At 38.2% G+C, this 19,156-nt stretch overlaps 3 protein-coding genes across 4 annotated transcripts in view; all 3 read right to left on the bottom strand.

The window, feature by feature from the left end:
- The window catches only part of LOC108752252, a 5,679-nt gene extending 4,123 nt beyond the window's left edge, over positions 1 to 1,556 (bottom strand). Inside the window, exons 1-2 of the mRNA XM_018492952.1 lie at positions 1,373 to 1,556; positions 1,080 to 1,300 (exon numbers count right to left, since the gene is read on the bottom strand). Of these exons, the coding sequence (XP_018348454.1) occupies positions 1,080 to 1,294 (215 nt within the window). The 5' untranslated portion in view covers positions 1,295 to 1,300; positions 1,373 to 1,556. The remainder of the gene's footprint in view (positions 1 to 1,079; positions 1,301 to 1,372) is intronic.
- A 963-nt stretch (positions 1,557 to 2,519) lies between these two features.
- On the bottom strand, positions 2,520 to 12,970 carry LOC108752316 (huntingtin). Of its 2 annotated transcripts, none has more exons than XM_018493075.1 (15): positions 12,736 to 12,970; positions 12,481 to 12,664; positions 11,655 to 11,933; positions 11,427 to 11,568; positions 10,771 to 11,343; positions 10,088 to 10,686; positions 9,696 to 10,009; positions 8,296 to 9,603; positions 4,188 to 8,223; positions 3,910 to 4,115; positions 3,622 to 3,796; positions 3,134 to 3,547; positions 2,878 to 3,038; positions 2,716 to 2,803; positions 2,520 to 2,645 (listed from the first exon to the last, which is right to left on the bottom strand). In XM_018493075.1, the coding sequence occupies exons 1-15, from the start codon at positions 12,819 to 12,821 to the stop codon at positions 2,547 to 2,549; spliced, it is 8,664 nt and encodes a 2,887-aa protein (XP_018348577.1). In that variant the 5' UTR covers positions 12,822 to 12,970; the 3' UTR covers positions 2,520 to 2,546. The 2 variants fall into 2 exon arrangements, with proteins under 2 accessions (XP_018348577.1, XP_018348578.1); XM_018493076.1 differs by having other exon boundaries at positions 12,481 to 12,661.
- Positions 12,971 to 13,651: 681 nt separating this feature from the next.
- On the bottom strand, positions 13,652 to 18,551 carry LOC108752348 (membrane-associated progesterone receptor component 1). Its single transcript, XM_018493137.1, has 3 exons — positions 17,717 to 18,551; positions 16,038 to 16,187; positions 13,652 to 15,417 (listed from the first exon to the last, which is right to left on the bottom strand). Exons 1-3 carry the CDS (start codon positions 18,057 to 18,059, stop codon positions 15,248 to 15,250), a joined length of 663 nt encoding a protein of 220 aa, XP_018348639.1. The 5' UTR covers positions 18,060 to 18,551; the 3' UTR covers positions 13,652 to 15,247.
- Between the last annotated feature and the right edge of the window lie 605 nt (positions 18,552 to 19,156).

The following is a 19,156-nucleotide window of genomic DNA, read 5'->3' as shown; positions in this document are numbered from 1 at the left end:
ATAATGTATATATTTGACGAAAAAATTTATTAACTTTTCTACGCACATCAATTATTAGTTATTTTAATAATAATTTAGTTATTTTATAAGTAATCTTCAATTTTTTTCTAATAATTATATATTTCATTGGCCATTTTCGGCTCCTTAAACACAAAAAATCACGTATGTTGACGTATAGGTGAAATCGTACCCGGATCTACAGATCGCGAGTTAATCGCACCGAGTGATAAGTCACTCGACGACCCAAATAACTTATTGATTAAATAATTTGTTTACTTGTAAATAACTTGTATTTTGTTTTTTTTTAGACAATGGCCAATATTCATAGTCAGTCAGAAGACGGTCTTAAAAGTCAGAAGATTGACCGCATTTTAAGACATTATAGACTGTCCTGTAAGATCCGAATCATGAATATAACCCAAGTCTGGGTTTTTAAAATAATTTTTGTTTTGATGTGAGATTATCATGTGAAAACATGGTACCAAACTATGCTAAAAACACAGTTTAATATTGTATTATTTTGTATATGAACCTGTTAAACTATTGAATAAAGATTTTGATAATTAAACCATGCTGACCTATTCTAACTTACCAAATTAATACATATAATGTATTTATGTTCCTATTGGTGTTTCAAAACTTTTGGTCTGAGATATTTAACTTTTCGTAAAATATGAAAAAATCGTAAGTGTTTACAACTTTCGGTCTATACGTAAAGAATTAAAATAAAAATAATATTATTTATATTTTAATGTTAAATTGTCAAGATTAATGAGAGCTAAATAAAGAATTAAATTTATATATACATAGATAAGAAAAGAAAAAATAGTTTTATGGTATGTACATCCATATAGACCTTATATCAAATTATTAATTCATAATTATTCTTTATTAGAGTTTAGATAGAATAAAAGGAATAAAAAGTAAGAACAGGGAATAATAGATTTTAATAGAAACTGTGTATCAATGTATAGCAATTTCTGATAGGTTAAAATCTATTGCCTGTGTGTTTATTCCCTATTCCTTTTCTTATTCTTTTTGTTGTGTTCGAGCCTTTGATTAGCTGGAAGTGTCTTTACCTTGGTTTACCAGGCGAAGAGAATCTTCGCCTCTCAGGCGGGCAGTGACATGAAGGACAATGCTTCTCATAGATTCTCGTTCTCCTTTTATGCATCACAACATTACGCGGCAAGTCCTCGGATTCGTTTTGTCCACAATTAGAGCAGAACTCACCGTGATGATACAATCCGGTGTTTCTATACGAGTTCGCGGGTATTCTCTTGTACAGTTCCATAATTTCCTAAAATAAATCGTAGCCAAGACGGGGTATAAAAGCTACCGGAAACTTAATCCTTTTTCAATTTATCCGCACCGTATTCAGTTGTAATCAAAGTTCGGACAAGAATTCTTGCATCCGATGATAACAAAATTCCACCAAGAAGATCGAACTGAACTCATGATATTGTTATTAATACATAACTTCCATTTCTCAAAGAGTATACAATCAATTTCGTTCAATTAATAATATCTTCGTGAGTTTAAAATCGTAAGCACAAAGAAATATAAAAAAAGTATATAGATAATATGAAAAATTTTATACCATACATACTGCGTATAGAAAAAAAGAAACTCAAGGAACTTTGACGCGACTCATGCTTGTCCAAGTTTGATGCGAACGTGTTTCGATTCGAGTTCGTCGCAAAATTTGATGTAAATCCGAGGAAATTCATTTACTGGAGCTGCATATTAAATCCATTTAGAAAAGTGAAACGTTGTTATTATTTGTAGCGCGTGTTAAATCCTTAGAATTAATTAAAATTCCTTGTAACCTCTGAAATATTAACATTAGGATGTCATATCAATTTTATAGAATTCTCACTGTATATAAACAATCGATTTATTGCACTAATAAAAATATCACAGACTTTAAAAATATAAAATAGAAATATATATATTTTATGTATATATATATATATATATATATATATATATATGTGTGTACATATATATGTGTATTTCCGGTTATTTAATGGATAACAACCGTAACAACTCAAGATTACGAGTTGATAATTATATAATTTCAAGTAATTAGAAAAATAATAGTAATTTAGAAAAAAAGTAGTATTATTTAGTATTACTTATGATAAAAAACATTTTAAGAATAATTTGAAAAAATTTTAGAATTTAAAAAGAGTTATTTCTACTTTCAATAATTTTACGAAATTAATGTATAGACAAAGATAAAGACTCAGAGACTTCTAATTTGACAATATACAAAATGACACTGGATGATTATTGAAAGGGGCATATTTATGTGAACATTTATGCCACATACGATTTTTATTTAAAAAATATTTTTTATTGCAAAACAATTTGCATATCTCTCTTCTGATGGGACATAATGTAAAATAAATATCATCATACATACAAATATACACGCGTGACATAGCAACGCATCAGAGATTGTACATCGTTTTTTACAGTCTGAGTTTAATATTCCGTAGGATGTTTTTCTTTTGAGTTCTTCCGACTATGGGCAGCGTTATCTAAAAGGAGGCTAGAATATCGCTAAATGGAGTTCCAGGTTCTTTCGCAGCAGCTTCGAAAGTCTCGACAAATGCCTTCTTTTGAGATTCTTTAGATAGCTGAAATCAATAAATCAACAAATAAAATAGATATTAAAAATAGCTAAGAGTTAAGTAACATTAAACCTACTTTATGATAGAAATCCGAAGCAGCTATACACAATATTTTCTTGTCTTCATATTCATATTTTCCTATTCTCGACTGGACGTACGGAAATCTACCATGTTATAGTTAAGGAAAGATTACTTCTTCAAAGAAAATTACAAAGTTACATCGGTAAGAAAAGGATACAAAGCTCTCAACCAATGATTTGTCGACGCACTTATGAAAAAACAGGACAAGCACCAAGTCGACATTGCCATCGGCAAGCTTTGAATGAAATTCGGTAAACTGAAGACCACCCAGTCTTGAAGAAGCTCCATTTCCGTGCAGGTACACGCTTTCTCACAGACCTGGCGAAAAATCAGACCAAATCATACATTTTCATATTTTTTTATATTGCACTTCAGTCGCGATATAATTCGAGAACTTCGATCAATTTACAAACTTTAAAGACAACAGCAGAGAGTAATCTCGGATGCGGTTGCTGCGGGGACAAGAATTCCCCTATAACTTTAGTGAGAATTTCCGAAGGTGGGAAGAAGTCTCCTAGGAGGTACGACAGAACTGTGCATAGCACCTCCACCTCCATGGAATGTCCTTTGCGGATTTTGTCGAATATCGCGGAAATGCGTTCGATAGATCGAACCAGCGTCTCTGGCTCCACATCTGGCAACGGTTCTTCGATACCAGGTTGATTCAGTCGATCAGCTGCTTCCGTATACATGCACGTCAACAGAAGTTGTAATGCTGGTAGTGCGAGCAGGGGGCTGGGTTGCTTCAACCGGTCTATCGCGACTTTAACGATTTGCTCAGCGACTTTGCCAATAACGCTTTTTGTCGCTACAAGCCTCTCAAGACCCTATCAAGATAAATGAGCAGTTTGCGTATTTATGCTACTTATATATCAATCAAAGATGAAGAACACCGACATACCTGCAAAAGAGTTTGATGTAAACCGTATGAGATATTTTGAGATGTGACTAGAGAAAGGACTAATTCCAACACGGCCGGCGCTTCCGTGTCTGGTGGTGTATCCTCGGCGTGTTCCAATAGGAAAAACACTAGAGCCCACATTATTCCCTGATGCTCTTCACTCTGGCTTAGAATACTGTATCAGAGCAAAAACGAATTAGATAATGGTTACAAAACGGCATCAAACAAATTAATAGACATCTTCAATACTTCTTTGTCAAATGAAATGAAATTATTTTGAATTATCACCTATTCGAATCCTGCGAATCAATGTGCTTCTGTATATATTCAATAGCCAGAGGATGTATAATATTCATTGTTTCTTCGCATTTGGCCAGTACCGCGCTTTGCAGCAAGTACAGAGAGCCGTGAAGCGCGGACACTCTGGAAGCCAGGAATACCGACTTTAAATTAACGTCCACTATACGTTTTACTTTATCTAATGTGTCCAAATCCTATAAAGTGATGTTGGTTAAAAAGAAGGATCTTTATTTCTTTATTATATGTTTGAAATTCCTAGCGCGTACCAAAGGCGTTAGAACGGCGGCGGCTTTACACACAGAGACGGCCAGATACTGATGCAAGACCGCGTTCTCCATTGGATGAACCCTCGAGACTTCCAGGCACACGTCCAGCATCCACTGATATTGAGATCTCTCGAGGAAGAGTTCTGAGATCGCCAGAATAGACTTTATGATCTCCGTCAACAATTGTACAGGTGTGCTAGCCTGCGGTGACGTCCAGATAGTGTAGTGCTCTATCAGAAAACGCAGGCAGGAGTCTAAATCGAGGGAGGCGGACATCAGCGCGTCGTTCCGCCTGTTCTTCAAATCGAGAACGGAAGCACTCAACTTGTCCTCGTATAAATTGCACAACGACCATAAGTACGAGACCGACAGTTGGCTATACATATATCTATCGGAAACCGCAGTTCTCTCCACATTACCTCGCTGAAATATGTGATCCAATTTCAAGCCGGTCTTACTTTCCGTATCATTCATATATTCGTACTTCCACAGAAGCAGTTCCTGTATTGCAAATAGTTTCTGAGAGCTAGTTTTATACACGGAAAGTTGGGGATCTCTCGGGTGATGGATCAGAGTACTAGCACCAGGATTGCCAGGACACGGCAGTAGCAATGTTTGCAGTAATAATCTCGTTATCGCCTGAATCGCTAGGCTGCTCGCTTGTATCAAAGCTGCGACTTCATCCGAAGGCGTGTTCTCATTTTGCAGGAAGTTGAGAACACTCAGGAATGCCATCCAAATCTCCTCGAATTGTGACCTCGACGTCCAACCCAATAAGTTTACCCGGTAGATAAACTGCTCCAGGACATCCACATCCTGCAGAAGATTAGATTCCGATGACATAAGCGGAAAGTAGCACTTGGTGGGACCTGAGCCGATGACATGACAACCGCGTTTCCACACTAATGGAGGTGTTAAGATGTAAGAGTTTACTAATGGCTGACGACTTATGCTGATGATCAGCGACTTTATTATATTGAATAGATACGGTGGTATGTTCCTCGTAGTGCCATCCGCCTGACACTTTTCGAGCCAGGCCACTATCGATGCCATTTGAATGCACGCCCGGGCGTAATCTTTCGTATCCTCATCCTGGAGAGCTGGCTTCAGCGCTTGGCAATCCATTGTCGGCAAGGGATCCACCGTCGTTAGTATACTTTCTACGACTTTCGTCAGAGAGATCGCCGCGGAACAAACCCAAGTATAACGCGCATTGTCACCAAAAATCTTATTTGGAGCGGCATGCCGCAGAATTTCGGCCGCGCAACTTAGCGCGAGATCCATGTCATGCGGTCTCAATCTATGGACATCTTTCCTATCCGAATAGATCATCCAATGTGCCAGTTCAAGGCACAGCATAGAAAATTTGGCGATATCCTCCTCGAATTTCATATCAATCTTCGCCACATTGTACTTAGCTAGTTTCGGTAATGTCTTCATGTAAACCTTGACAGTTGGAATTATTGTGAAGAGGATCTCCCAATACAGAGCGTCACTTAGCAACTCGGAGAATCTAGTAGCATACTTTAGTTCCTTCCCACTACTGTTGTCCGTCTCCGGATTATAAATCTGATGTGGTTTCGGTACGAGATCGCAAATATAACGAATATGCTCCAACAAACACTGCTTGGCAGCAACATACAAAGGACTAGCATCGAAATAAAAATCCTTTTCGCTCTGTGCTTTTCCGAATTCCAATTTTTGGCACTTCTCGACAGTAAGGCGGGCTCCCAATATCACACAGTATTTCAAGATTTTCAAATTGAATTCTTTACAAGAGAGAATGCTGAGACAATCATCAAAGTCCAAGTCCTTCAATAACTGAGCTAATTCCATGGGATTGTTACTGGCGCTTGCGTGGCAGCAACGTAATCTCACTTGAGACAAGAACCAATTTCGATCCAACTGAACGCTCTTCACGGTGGACGGATTGAACGGTCTACATTGATCAAGTTCTAGTGGTGACAGATCGTAATATTGTACCGCCAGCTTGTTCAATAAGCTGACTAAGCCACCGTGTTTTCTTGCCAATTTGGTGATTTGCAGGACGTCCATGATCTTCACGATATCATCCTTCGACAACTGATCCTTTACATCCTCCGCATTAGTAGTTAACAGTATTTCCACTCGGCGGCTGGCAATCTTCGAAGCCATTCTCGACAAAGCGAGATATTTGGTAGACAACAGCCGTGGTATTAAAGTCATTATAACCGCGCCGCTTTGCGAATGATGTGCACCCTCGATACATTGTAACAGACGCTTTATAAAACTAGGTTGCGATAAATCCGTGCATTTTGTTGCCACAGCCTGCACCAACAGTCCGCTAGCAGCCGGATTTCTGTGTATTGCCGTAGTCAAGAGATCCCTCACCGGAGATTCGGTAGCGACGTTTATTGCCTCCTCTATGTGATTTACTAACAGCCATGTTAGCGGCTCTACATCGTTGAGATTCTCACATATGTAGTCGCAGAATAATATAATGCCACCTCTTCTAATAATTTGGATGTTCGTACTGCTGTTAATACAATCGCGTGTTTTCTTTTCGTTCGATCGATCATGATCGAACTTGCTGGTGCCCAATACTTTCGACCAGAAGGACATTTCGTTGTATCCCAACAGGATCATCAGATATGCCCACTGGCATGTCACTGTTGGGCACACGTTCCCAATGCTGAGCATCAAGTGGTTTAATTCGTCGATAAGCAATTTTTCTTCGTCGGATACGTTGCGCCCCTGAATCATCTGCATTGTTGCGTTCGCCACTTTGCAATGACTGCCAGATTCGAACATATGAATGCATAATTGCAGAAAGAATGCAAACTGATGAACGAGATAATTATCATCTGCTGTGTAATCGGAGAAATCGACAAAGGGGTCCGTAGACTTGTGATTTATCAGACCAAGTAGACTAAACACCTTCGTGCTTATCAGATTGATCACTTTGAATATGAATCTAGCAAATACTTGCTCAGGTGGCATTTGGCGCGATTGGATGCTCGAGGCGTTCAATGGATCTGCACATTCGCGAGAAAAGGAACTCCGAAGTGGCGATAACAGATGCGACACGTCTGAAACGCATATGTTGAGATCCGACAGGCGCGCCAGCATTGCCTCTTCCTTCGCGCAGGAGATCAGGGAAAGCAGTACGACGTTGATCATACCTAGCCAACGTTTCAGTTTGAGGATTGGAGCGGTCGTAGGTATTGATGCGGTGAATAATATTTTCAGAAGTGGATCCACCGGTCGAAAGACTGTGGGCGAAATTGCTGCGAACAGTTTCACTAATGCGACGTGAGCCCTTTCGGATTCTATTCTGAGTTTCCCGGCAGCCAGTATCGGAAGCACGGTGTCCATTGTGAGTCTGGACCATCTTCGCCATTTCTCCTCGCCGTTACCATCCCCGCTAAATCTAGACTCGGCCAGACATAGTGCTAAAAGTTCGACTACTTCGTGATACTCCACCAAACGTAGTAGCATGGCTATTAGCACATCTCTTGTTGTTTCCAACTCCCGTTGCTCGACCACGCTTGAACTTCCATTACGGATGAGAAATATATCCTCAATAACAGGCGCGAGCGCGGGTATACAGTGTGAGATCGCTGGTTGCCCGCTCGCCATTAGACCATCACATAATTGAATTATCTTTGGTATGCCTATTATCGCCTTGGAGTGATTTTTCTCATATGACAAGTGCACTAAGAAATTGAATATTCTCGGTAAGAGATCCTCGGTTTGTTGTATGTGGCCCTCCTCAATAAATTCAAATTGCTTTAACACGAATCCGATAAATATTTTGTCGGAGTCCAGCAGACAATAATTAACCTTCAGTTGAACCAGCTGACTCAGCAACATCAGAACCTGGCACTGCAGCGCAATGTTACTCGTAACAGTGTACTGTTTCAGAGACTTTATAACCATTGGTTCGAAGAGTCGGATGAAGGATGCGACGGACGTTTTTTGATCTGAAGATCGTGCCAAAGTCTTAAACACTGAAGAAAATTTACGATCACTTTTTCTGCGCAGCAATCCTATCCATCTGAAAGCAAAAGAGAAGGCATCAGTGTATCAGTCTACATAAGATATCACTATCAAATTATTGGATACTTACCCGTTATCTGGCTCGTTTTCACCTCTGCAATTATTCCCAATGCATTTTATCGTATTCGCCATTTGTCTGGCGGGATGTTGAAAGCACTGATTATAAAAACCTCTAACATCATCTTGTAATGCGTTGCATCGATCCACATTCTTCTGTATGTCCAGCTCGCTCCACTGTGCGCACATGTTCGTACCAAATAAGCACTTCAGCAGTTGCTGCACACATTGAACCGTTGCCGTTGGTGATAATACAACGGTGGTTTTTAAATAACATAACACTTCTTCTGCAATTCTACCTGCTTCGTTGATAGATGCGATTTCAAGAATCTGCGAGAGAACGTCCAACGTTGCGTTCAGCAAGGAAAGATACATCTCACTGGCTTCATGTTGCAGAGTGACCGAATAATTGGAGTGTGCTGCCTTTAGAATGTCATATATCTTCATGTAATGCGGCATACCGACGAACGTTCCCATTTGCTCCTTCCCACTCTTCAAAACGCCGATCTTTTCTCCCTTTTCTTTTGACTTTTGCTCTGACAGGATTTTCTTTCTAGGCGACAACGTTTGCGTGGACAAAGACGGCAATACGGGCTTAGCACTTGCCTGCACTAACTGCATCTCGTCGATGACGTGGACGAAGATATTGAGAACTCTCGTGATGTGTGTCAATAGTAATTCCATGTATCTGTCCTTACACATACTCCAAAGTTTCATCGGGTCACTACCAGTCTTAAAATTACAAACGGCTAATCCAGAAGCCAAATTACCGGCGAGGAGGATTAAGTGCCGATGTGTGGATAAATCTAAGCTAATGGTCGATGACGTTAACAGTGGCAATGCCAATGATAAGAGACTGCTGCACACCGGAGAAGAAATCATCTCATTTACGAAACTAATATCATTGGCATCCGATCGATCGCTATTCTTCTTAGATTTTTTCAGCAACATCTTTGGTAAAATACAGTCCCATCCTCTGACGTAAACCGTAGTGGGATAAGTCTCACTCAAACAGAAAAGAGTCTCGCAACAGCCGTATATTAAATATTTTGAAGAATGCACCGTTAGTATTTCCGTTAGAATGTTAACTATACGGGATAAAGCGTATTCCAGACTAGAATCGTAATTCGTCTCGTTATGATGATTCAGAAATACAAAGGGCTTAATAGACGTGTTTACGAACGGCTTATGTTTATCTTGATAGGACGACAGTTCCGAGATACTTGATGTTACCGCACTTAAAAACTGTTGAGTATATTGTGTAGCCTTCCTTGTAACAGTATCTTCTTGAGGGTGTCGAAAATATAAACGTGGGATACTCCTATAATAAAAGAAATAATATATAAAAGAAATATAAAATGATATTATAATTCGAGTAAATAATAAAATTGCACTATTAGAAATGTGTCTTACTTAACAATCGCATCTGACGCAGCGTGTCTCACTCTTTGGTCCTGATCACCTAATAACGCTATTATAACATCGATAAAGTGTTCTTGGAATAACGATTGTCTCGTTATGTGTTCTATTGTAATATATGATAATTTGCTCAATAAGTCAGCTAATTTTACTTTCACAAGAAAATATGGATTTTTCACAAGTTTTGGCAACGCAGTTAAGATGGTAAGACCGTATTCGTTGTTGATGGAATCTAGTAACTCTGGCAAGCAGAGGTTCAACGCGTCCAACGTTTGGCGGCAAGTTGTCGCGGAATCATCGTTCAAGCCCTATACATTCGACAGAAACAGATGTAAGTTAAAAAATTTCGAGACTGGTGTCGTCCTTTATAAAACGTATAAACTCACTTTTAAAAGTAACTTTATTGCGTCTTCCAATAATATATTTCCACGTCCTTGTTGAGCCACACACTCCGTTTCAAAGTTCAGGAAGGAACCGCCATACTGAACAAATATAGACTTTAAAAAGATTCCAATTACCATCGTTATATTACCCCTGATCTGAGGATCTGGGTGATTGGCAAATAGCAAAATGTCTGCAATCAATTGGTTTGTCTCATTGCAGCTTGACTCTTTGGCCACGGTCATTGTAAATAAGTGTGGATAAAGTTTGAGAATGTAACCCACGCATGTCAGAGCGAGAGCTTTTACACTAACACGAAATAACTTGTCAGATATCAATTGCCCGGGTTTGCCAGCCAACAAAAAGGACGACACCAAGTAACGACAGCAAAACTTAACAGGCATATCCGAGTCTGTGAAACTTCCAACGTCCACTTCGTACAATGCGAAATCCAGGGAGGACTTCTTAGGAGAAGCGAACGATAGAGTGTTTTCTTCTGAGTAATCTTCCTCCTTTGAGTGTTCACTTTGCAGGCTTGGATAAGGTGTTTTCTCGGATTTTTCCATCTCGCTTTCGATATCACTGCATTCCTCCACAATCGAATCTAAAAAACATTGAAATCTAATAAACTGAAAGTTAATAAGCAAGATTGTTACGCAAGTTATCAAATTCACATGTTTGTTCTTACTGTCAGTAGTTTCGATTTTCAAATGGCAATAACTTTCTAATATCCTTTCTTTCGTCTCTGTAACGTCGCTCATACATTCATTCTGTGTTTGTAAATTACACGTGACTGGCAATGTCATTTCCGTATCTGCGATCCATTCTGCATTTGGAGTAATCTCCGGAATATCAGGCTCGTGCAAGTTTAAAATAGAATCCGAATTTGCACCACAAGCAGTACTCGTGCTGGAAAGACTTGTGTGGCCCAGCGAGGGAATGCATGCATTTTGATTTAATATTATTCTGCTTTGTGTTATGCCTTCTGAAGACAATAAAACAGACACTAGTGGTTTTGGAGGCATTTTTAGAAGTTGTGTCAAAGTCTCTAAAGCTGCGTTTACAATATTATGATCAGAATGCCATTTTGTATAGTGCAAACACAATTCATAAATGTGTAACAGACTATCTATCTGTTGTGTTTCAACATCTTGAGGCTCCAAGGGTTTACATATGTAAGGTAAAATCACTCTGAGGCATCCAAAGACGCCTATAACAGTAGAGGAATGATCCTCGACGTTTCTTCCTAATATTGTTATATCTGATAAGATAAACACTATTAATAAACGAATGTTTTTGCATTACGAATGTTACGCAGCACATCGTAATTATTTAGCCGTTTACCTAATATATAATCCAACACATAATTTAAAAAAAACTGTGGTTTTCTGCAATTTATACACGTTGTCAGAATCATACTAGCTGCTGCCCTACGGAAAACTGCCTGAGGAGAGGAAATATTTTCAAAGAACGCTCTCAACAAATTCTGAAACAAGATTTAATTTTTCCCAAGTTCATGGAAATAGCTTTTAATGTGTATAATTGTGATGTGTGTAATGTTAAAATGCTTACCTTGACATCCTTGTCTGTCATGAATGGTCCTAATACTTTAAAAATTAATGGTAATGATTGCGATAACGTTTCAATTACAGAATCCTCTGACCGATGCGCAATAATCACTATACATGGGATCAGATTTGATACATAAGCTTTGCCCCTTGAAGGACGTATCATGTGACTTAGCAAACCAAATCTCCAAAGAGCAGCCCTCAGTATGCGTGCAGGTCCATTTCTTTTTATTTCATTATAAAGCTCTATCTGAATTTTAACGATATTACTGTCGACCATCGCCTAGCAAAAAACATCCATTGAATTGCTTTTAAGTATTGAGTTTCTTAATATGTATGTTTTTATGTTTTATTTATGAATACCTACAACTTTTCTGACTAATGATAAATTCAGTCATTTGTACTACATATGAGTATACATTAAAGGTTACTTAATATAAAGTACCTAAATACAGTAGCATGATGTAATTAATTTTGACAATAAAATAATATATTCTGTTAAATAACAGAACAATATTATTTTTAAGCATTTAATCGTATCAAACAATTATATGCTCTTAATATTTAACTTTGCTAATTTAATAGCTTCTAATATATGCTAATCCAGTCCACATCAATTAAACCTAACATAACATTAATGTTATAATTTTGCTTAACAATATAACTGTTATGTAACACTATGTGTTATATTACATTTATATTGTTGAATGTAAAATTATAATATTAATGTTATATTACTTTTTACTATTATTAGTTTGTGTCGATTAGAAATCTAATGTAATACAAGGGATCAAATTTGCTATAATAATAAGCCTAAAGTGTAATTGTACCCTGATAATTTTATTAAGAGATTCATCTGCGACCATCCTGACATCAGACTCATCGTCATTACAGAGTGCCAACAAGGTTTCAATTGTGGCACTGAGAATCTGTGGAAATTTGGTGTTCTGTCTGACAGTCGGCGAACATATTCCCTCGACGATGATAGCACAGCATGATACCTTCTCCTTCCTACTGTTGAAGCATTTTCGTTTATTAAAGAGCAAATCGTCTGTCGTCGCTAGAGATGTGTTTACTGTTCATACCTTGCTCCAGGATCCGACGGAGTGTCCAACTCCAGTAACCCATTCAGCGTTTCCACGGCCTTCAACACACCGTTTAGGTGAGCCATGCTGAATCTTCGAATGACCTTCGCCGGCTTCTTCGAAGGACTACCTCAAATAATCGTGCGACTGGTGAATGACATCCTGCCGCTTCCTGGCCGAAAATCTATGATAGATCCTGACACACTCATATCACAAACTACATCGCTACATGCTAGCCAATGTTGGCTGATCGTCAATCCATTGAACCATGAACGTTGGAAGTGCAGATTGGTGCAGATGCAGAGTGTAAATTGCGCATTTTTAGAGTAGCATTCCTAGAATACATAGGGGCGCGCTGCGTTTGAAAATACACATCATTAATTTATCTTTAACATTTGATAAATAACAAGGACAAAATGATATTTGGAGGGCTTGGAGGCACTCGATGTGCATTCCCGAACGCAGCTATGGTGATATTGGGCGCGTTCTGCCAACTCTGTTGGGAACAAGAATGCCACCTGTTGGCTGAGACTCCGCCGCGAATCGTTAACGTTATTCTTGTGAAAAAACAGCATAATCAAAATTTGTCAATTATCGGCACTAAAATGTAATTGTTTTCAAAACGAAACAATCAACAATGATAGGAAGTCACAAAGAAATAAAGTACAAAAAGTTCAGCTAAGAACAAATCTATTAATATTTATAAATTAAACTTTACTTCGAATGCTTGAAATAAGGATCTTTTTTTTATAATCCGACTGCTTTCATTTTTAACGTTATTTCTAAAGTCATATATATTAATTTATCTTTGTCATCTCTATAAGTTACAACATTACGCCCGTTAAGTAATATATACTCATAATACTGAGAATGATCGCAGTCTCGAGAATGGAGAGGAAAAATTCTTTCCAAATAATTAATTAGAGAATAAAAGTATATATTCTTCGTGTACATGACGACGATTAAACTGAACGTGCACTCGCCGTTAAATTAATATAAACAATAATAAAACTTTATTTGCCACAATCAATACTATCTAACCATGTTAAGTTATATACACCATTTTTTCAAGTAACTAGCACAACGCGTGATATACAATAAATACTTTTTTTGTCATTTTAAATGCTAACAAGATGTAAAATACAATTTGACTTATATCGTAGTTTTAAATTATACGCAAGAAGTGCATGCAAACTTTTCACTGTAGAAATATAGATATATGTATATATATTTTACGTAACTCTAATATTAATCTTTATTTGTAAATTTATTTTCAGATATAACTATTTACCAAAACCATATTTTGTTGGTGAATAAAGCCATTAAATAGCATTAATAAATCGATGCGCCGCAGTGTCAGAGACAACGCTACGCGGAAGTACGCGAATATTTACGAATGTAACATCTTAGAGTAACAGTATTCATAAAAGCCCGCCCTTAAAAAGTCGTCTGAAAATATATAAATTAAATAGAATTATATTGATCTCAAGACACATTACTTAAGACGAAAAAAAAACGGATTATCTATGAATACCGGTTCTATTGAACTTTTGTAACAAAATTTTACAATACTAAAATCCACCACAAAAAATTTCATATACTTGTTATTTTCATCTATGTAAAATAAACTGTTAAGAGATGCACGCGTTATGCTCAGTTTTCCGGTACTACTTCAGCAATTAAAACTTTTACATGAAAAAAAAAAATGCAATTTGTCTCATCGAGACAATCGCGAGTGAGAGAAAGACCTCTGAATCGGTACATTTTCCATCATTTGATAATAATTATATTTCTGATACAATTACATATTAAAAATGTAACATTAATATAACTATATCTTCAGCGCTTGGTCAGAATTAACAAGCGCCATTCGGATCATTCGCAAGCTTATTATTCCAAAGTGTATGTCTTTGTATGATCTTTCTCTCCCCTGTCTCTCCCCTTCTCTCTCCCACAATTCGGTGGCTCTTTCTTAATTCGCGATTCTGCATGAACGTGAGAGGACTTAAATTCCATAAAGCAGACTTAAAACTAAACTTGAAATGCAACGTCAGCTTTATCATATCGCCGTACTCGTGCGGGTACAGGCGCGTAGTCATCGCGTGTTGTATAGCGAAATACAAGTAATTCAACAAGAATCTACAATGGAATATGTATGTTGTTACATGCCACTGATTCGGCTTAGCGTTTTTTGGTAGAAAATCTTTTGTACATATATAAAAACATTAAAAGACACAAGCGTCAGCACGCTGATCGGCGAACTGGGCGCTCAAATAAAGTCTTTACGTAGTATAATCACCAGCTTTTTCGGAAATGTGTTTTATGTATTTCCAATGCGATATTAAAAGCCAGCATTTCGCCTCTTTATCCGGTTACTGTTACCAAGTAATAAAATATTCGGCCGAACGTCCAGAAATATATTCATGAGCGACAATTTCAAAGATTTCTGTAACAACAGCGTGTGCGTAGTGTGCTCCTGTAACAGTTCTGCCTCCAACATACGATCATGCGGTCAATCGCTCTTTGATTTTTCGGCAGCCTTGTTATGATCCGCTTTTTTCTCTGCATCATAGCTTTCCGATTTTGTTTCAGTTTCCCGTTGGCTACCTTCGTCCTCTTCATCGGAGTAATTTGTCGGTGCTTCGCCAGGCTTTAATAATTTTCCAACGTAATCATATCTCTCTGTAATTAAAGCAAACATTGTATTTATAATGTTATCGTTCTTCTAAATAATTTATTTATGTGTCTCTATATTTATTTTAAACATTTAAAACGTAAATTAAAACGGACGCACGTAACAAAAAAGCCTTGAACCGTGCTCTCATTCATTATTCATGAGATTCAAAGCTTTAATATTGACTCAGAAATAAAATACATTATCTCATATTTCATTATGAGCGAAGAAAATATCACACTAAAAAGAATATCTACATAGAGTTTAAAGTCTGTATCCTATAATATGTTGCGGTTATACTTGGTATGAATGCTTATCCGTTTATTATCATTCTGCCTTTAGCGTTCATTAAATACAAAATAAGAATGGAAGTGCGGAAAGTGCTGAAGGAGTTCGATCGAACGCAGTCTATATCATTTTAGAATGTTTTGTTTCTACATAGATAACACTTTCAAAAGAAAGTCTTTACTAACGAGAATTAATATTAAAATAAAATCGAGTTCTATATTTACTCCTTACATATATAAATTATGTAAATATATTAGTGCAGTGTTGCGAAATAGCTTTATCTCTTATTTATTATTGTTGAAAGAACTATCGCTTATTCAATACGCACGAATTTGTTTACCTTTAAATTGTTCTTCCCACTCGTTGATAGAATTCATTTCTGTAGTGTTCAGGTCACTTAGATCGTCATATTTATCCGTCGCAGCGACCACTTCAAACCTCGCGAGTGCTCTACTGGCATCTCGACCACCAAACGCTTCATAGGGTCCACCTATAGGAATAGCAATACTTAGTCTGTGGAGTTTTGAGACATTAAGTAGAAAATATAAATGGATTTATGTGGATTGAAATTTGTAAATCAAGTCTTCTCCTTCTACTAACGATAATTAATTTAAAAATAGAATTCCATACTCATTTCTTACATGTATAAATTATATAATCAGTGCATTGTTACAAAGTAGCTCCATCTCACATTTCTTTCTCTGTTGGAAGAACTATTATCGCTTACTGAAAACGCATAATTTGAATTGTTCATGAAAACTGAAGTAAATAAATTTTTCTTCATAAGGCCCATTCATTATTGAAAATGTATATTAAGCATAAGATTTTCGAAGGATGTCTACGCATATCACGTACAATTCCTTTCGATTAAAGACACGTAATCGATTGGATCTTTACACATTGTCTGCGTTCAGCAGAAAAAGCAGCTTCACAAGTATTGTAAAATTAATATGACTGCATTTAGCAAATTATATTTTGGAACTGGTAAAAGTTTTCTTCGTTTCAATTGGATTATATTTTTACATCGAGAGGAATATATTCTATCTAATGAAGAAAAAAACTGCCAACAGTTGCAGAATATACATTCTGCTAAACATGAGCAATGGCTACGTTCAGTAAAAAAGAAGCAGTTTTGTAAATGTAGTAAAATTCTTTAATACAACTGATTCTCGCCTTTCGTTCCTTATGGATCTAAATGTACAAAATAATCATATTAAAGAATTTTACAACAATTGCAAAATTGTTTTCTCTGCTGAATATAGCTATTAATTCATACATTTAAATCCAGTAACGAACCAAGGATCTATTATATCATTAAAGAACTTTATGACTGAGCTGTTTTTCTGCTGAACAGTCTTATCTTTATTAGAAATCAAATCAAGGATGTAAAACAAGGAGAACAAGTGTGCGACATTCCTTCGGGTGCTAATTCAAATGATTTCAGCTGCAATCGCTTATCAACTTTATGACTTTGCTCGGTGGGCTTATAGATTCCAAATATAATTTTTCAGTTCTCGAGTTTTGCCAACCACAGGCTTGTTCTTTCAACTGAACTCTTTCACGTTCACCTTTCTTTCTTTTCCTTCATAATGTAGAAAGATGAAACCGTGAAAAGAACAGGCTTCTTACATCCGTCCGTGCTACATACTTAGGCCTTCTCACCAGGTTATACGTCACGGAACGTGATAAACCGCTATCGTTAGCTTAGTATCGCGGCGCAATTGGAGAGACACAATTGGTTGTGACGATCGCGAGACTTTCGCGATTTTATTTCTGCTCGAGAGGAGTATGATATCATCGGACACTCCTTCTAGAGACTAATAAAAAAAATGGCTAATGAAATCTGAGAGAAAAAGAAATACAGATTGAAAAAAATGAGAATGAGAAAGAAGGGAAGAGGAAGAGACGGAGAATTAAATCGTGATCAGGAGGGGGAGAAGAAAAAAACATCGTTCGATAGAGATCGGCGGGTGAAGGAGAATTGATCCGCTGATGCGGAATGCCCCGGCGACGACTCACCAGGGCCGTAGAATCTGGCGCCTCTGGTGACATCGTAAACGCTGCCGTTGACGGCGACGAGTATCCGGCCGTCCGGGCCCTTGCCGTCATACTTGGTCAGCTCCTCGATCGTGAAATCGCGGCGTAGCTTCGGCAGCTTTTTCACTTCCTGCACGGGCTCTTCGGGCCGGGTGCGGCTCTTGAAGATCTTATACACCAGAATAGCGATCACGCCCACGAGGGCGAGGTTCAATGGGTTCTTCACGATCTCGGAAATAAAGTCCAACAGGAACTGCGACTGTTGCTGCTGCTGCTGCTGCTGTTCCGGGGCCGTGGCGGCCGGCGAGCCGCTCTTCTCGGCCATCTTGACCAAAATCAAACTGACCGATCCGAGTCTATCAGTGGGCGAGCGAGGAGTGCAGAGGAGTGTCGCCGAGGAAGACGAGAGGTTACGATCAACCGCGCCGGGAAAGAGAGAAACGCGGTGTGCGCGCTCCCGAGATTCCGAACTCCGAACTTCTAATACTTTTATGCGTGCGTGCGTGCGTGCGTACGTGTACGCGCGATGATACGTATACGTGCGACGCGTGCTTGCCGACGAGTAAAACAGAACAGAGAGAAATAGAGAGTACACCGGGAAGCGGGGTGGCGGGAAAACAGAGACGATCGTCGGAAACCCGCGTACTAATATCGGCCGACTAGGCGCCGCTCGCCGACATGCGTGACGACGACTCGAATGTCTCGAACTCGAACTCGGCGCGCGCGATGATAATCGTACGACACGAACGATGCGTACCGGTGTACGCCGTGCGCGTTACGTAGTTCCCTTGCCCCTCCCGCTTTACGGTTTCTCTCCTTTCCCTCCGCCCATTTGGCATGTGGCACCAGGCATGTGGCGTATGCGGTACGAGCGGCGCAGAGAGACGAGAGTCGCCTTTGCCCGCCTTCTACGTGGCTGCACCGCGGTGGTGCGTTTCAGGGCCGTACGCAATGGGGACTATAGGTTTGTTTCTCTTTTAGCCCAACTTCTTGTGACTTCTTGCATGGTTCATCTTTCCACTCCAACGTGAAGAGAAAAGGAAGGTGAACCATGCAAGAACTTTAGCTAAAAAGAACAGACCTTATAGTGGAGATTTTGTCAAAATTTCACGAGAGAGAAAAAGATGCTTTCTAAATGAATTAAATCTCTGAAGAGTGAAATCTACTCGCACCTAAAATTAAAAATTGAGCGACTCTTTTTCAAGCCTGGCTTAATTTTCATTTATATAATGTGAGATTCTACTCTCTCAAAAGATTTTAGAGTATATATAATTTTTCCCCTTTATATATATATATAATCTCATTATTCTAACTAATACTGTGTTTCACTCTATAATTTTAATTAAGATAATAAAGTAAGTTAAAGTATAATAGTATATTATACAGGGTGGTCTACTTAAATTGATCATCTGAAATATCTCG

This window comes from Trachymyrmex septentrionalis, unplaced genomic scaffold (genome assembly GCF_001594115.1).
Source record: "Trachymyrmex septentrionalis isolate Tsep2-gDNA-1 unplaced genomic scaffold, Tsep1.0 scaffold6, whole genome shotgun sequence".
Taxonomy (NCBI): Eukaryota; Metazoa; Arthropoda; class Insecta; order Hymenoptera; family Formicidae; genus Trachymyrmex; species Trachymyrmex septentrionalis.
This window is presented reverse-complemented; position numbering and strand designations above follow the sequence as displayed.

What these genes read in the sequence shown, in the direction of transcription:
- LOC108752316 (XM_018493075.1), bottom strand. Translation starts at nt 12,821, where the DNA reads ATGGCTCACCTAAACGGTGTGTTGAAGGCCGTGGAAACGCTGAATGGG. An exon ending in GATTCGCAGGATTCGAATAG is followed by an intron (nt 3,797 to 3,909) that starts GTGATAATTCAA and finishes GCTCTGATACAG; the next exon opens with TATTCTAAGCCAGAGTGAAG. An exon ending in CTTCGGATTTCTATCATAAA is followed by an intron (nt 2,646 to 2,715) that starts GTAGGTTTAATG and finishes TATTGATTTCAG; the next exon opens with CTATCTAAAGAATCTCAAAA.
- LOC108752348 (XM_018493137.1), bottom strand. Translation starts at nt 18,059, where the DNA reads ATGGCCGAGAAGAGCGGCTCGCCGGCCGCCACGGCCCCGGAACAGCAG. An exon ending in CGCCAGATTCTACGGCCCTG is followed by an intron (nt 16,188 to 17,716) that starts GTGAGTCGTCGC and finishes CTATTCCTATAG; the next exon opens with GTGGACCCTATGAAGCGTTT. An exon ending in GTGGGAAGAACAATTTAAAG is followed by an intron (nt 15,418 to 16,037) that starts GTAAACAAATTC and finishes CTTTAATTACAG; the next exon opens with AGAGATATGATTACGTTGGA.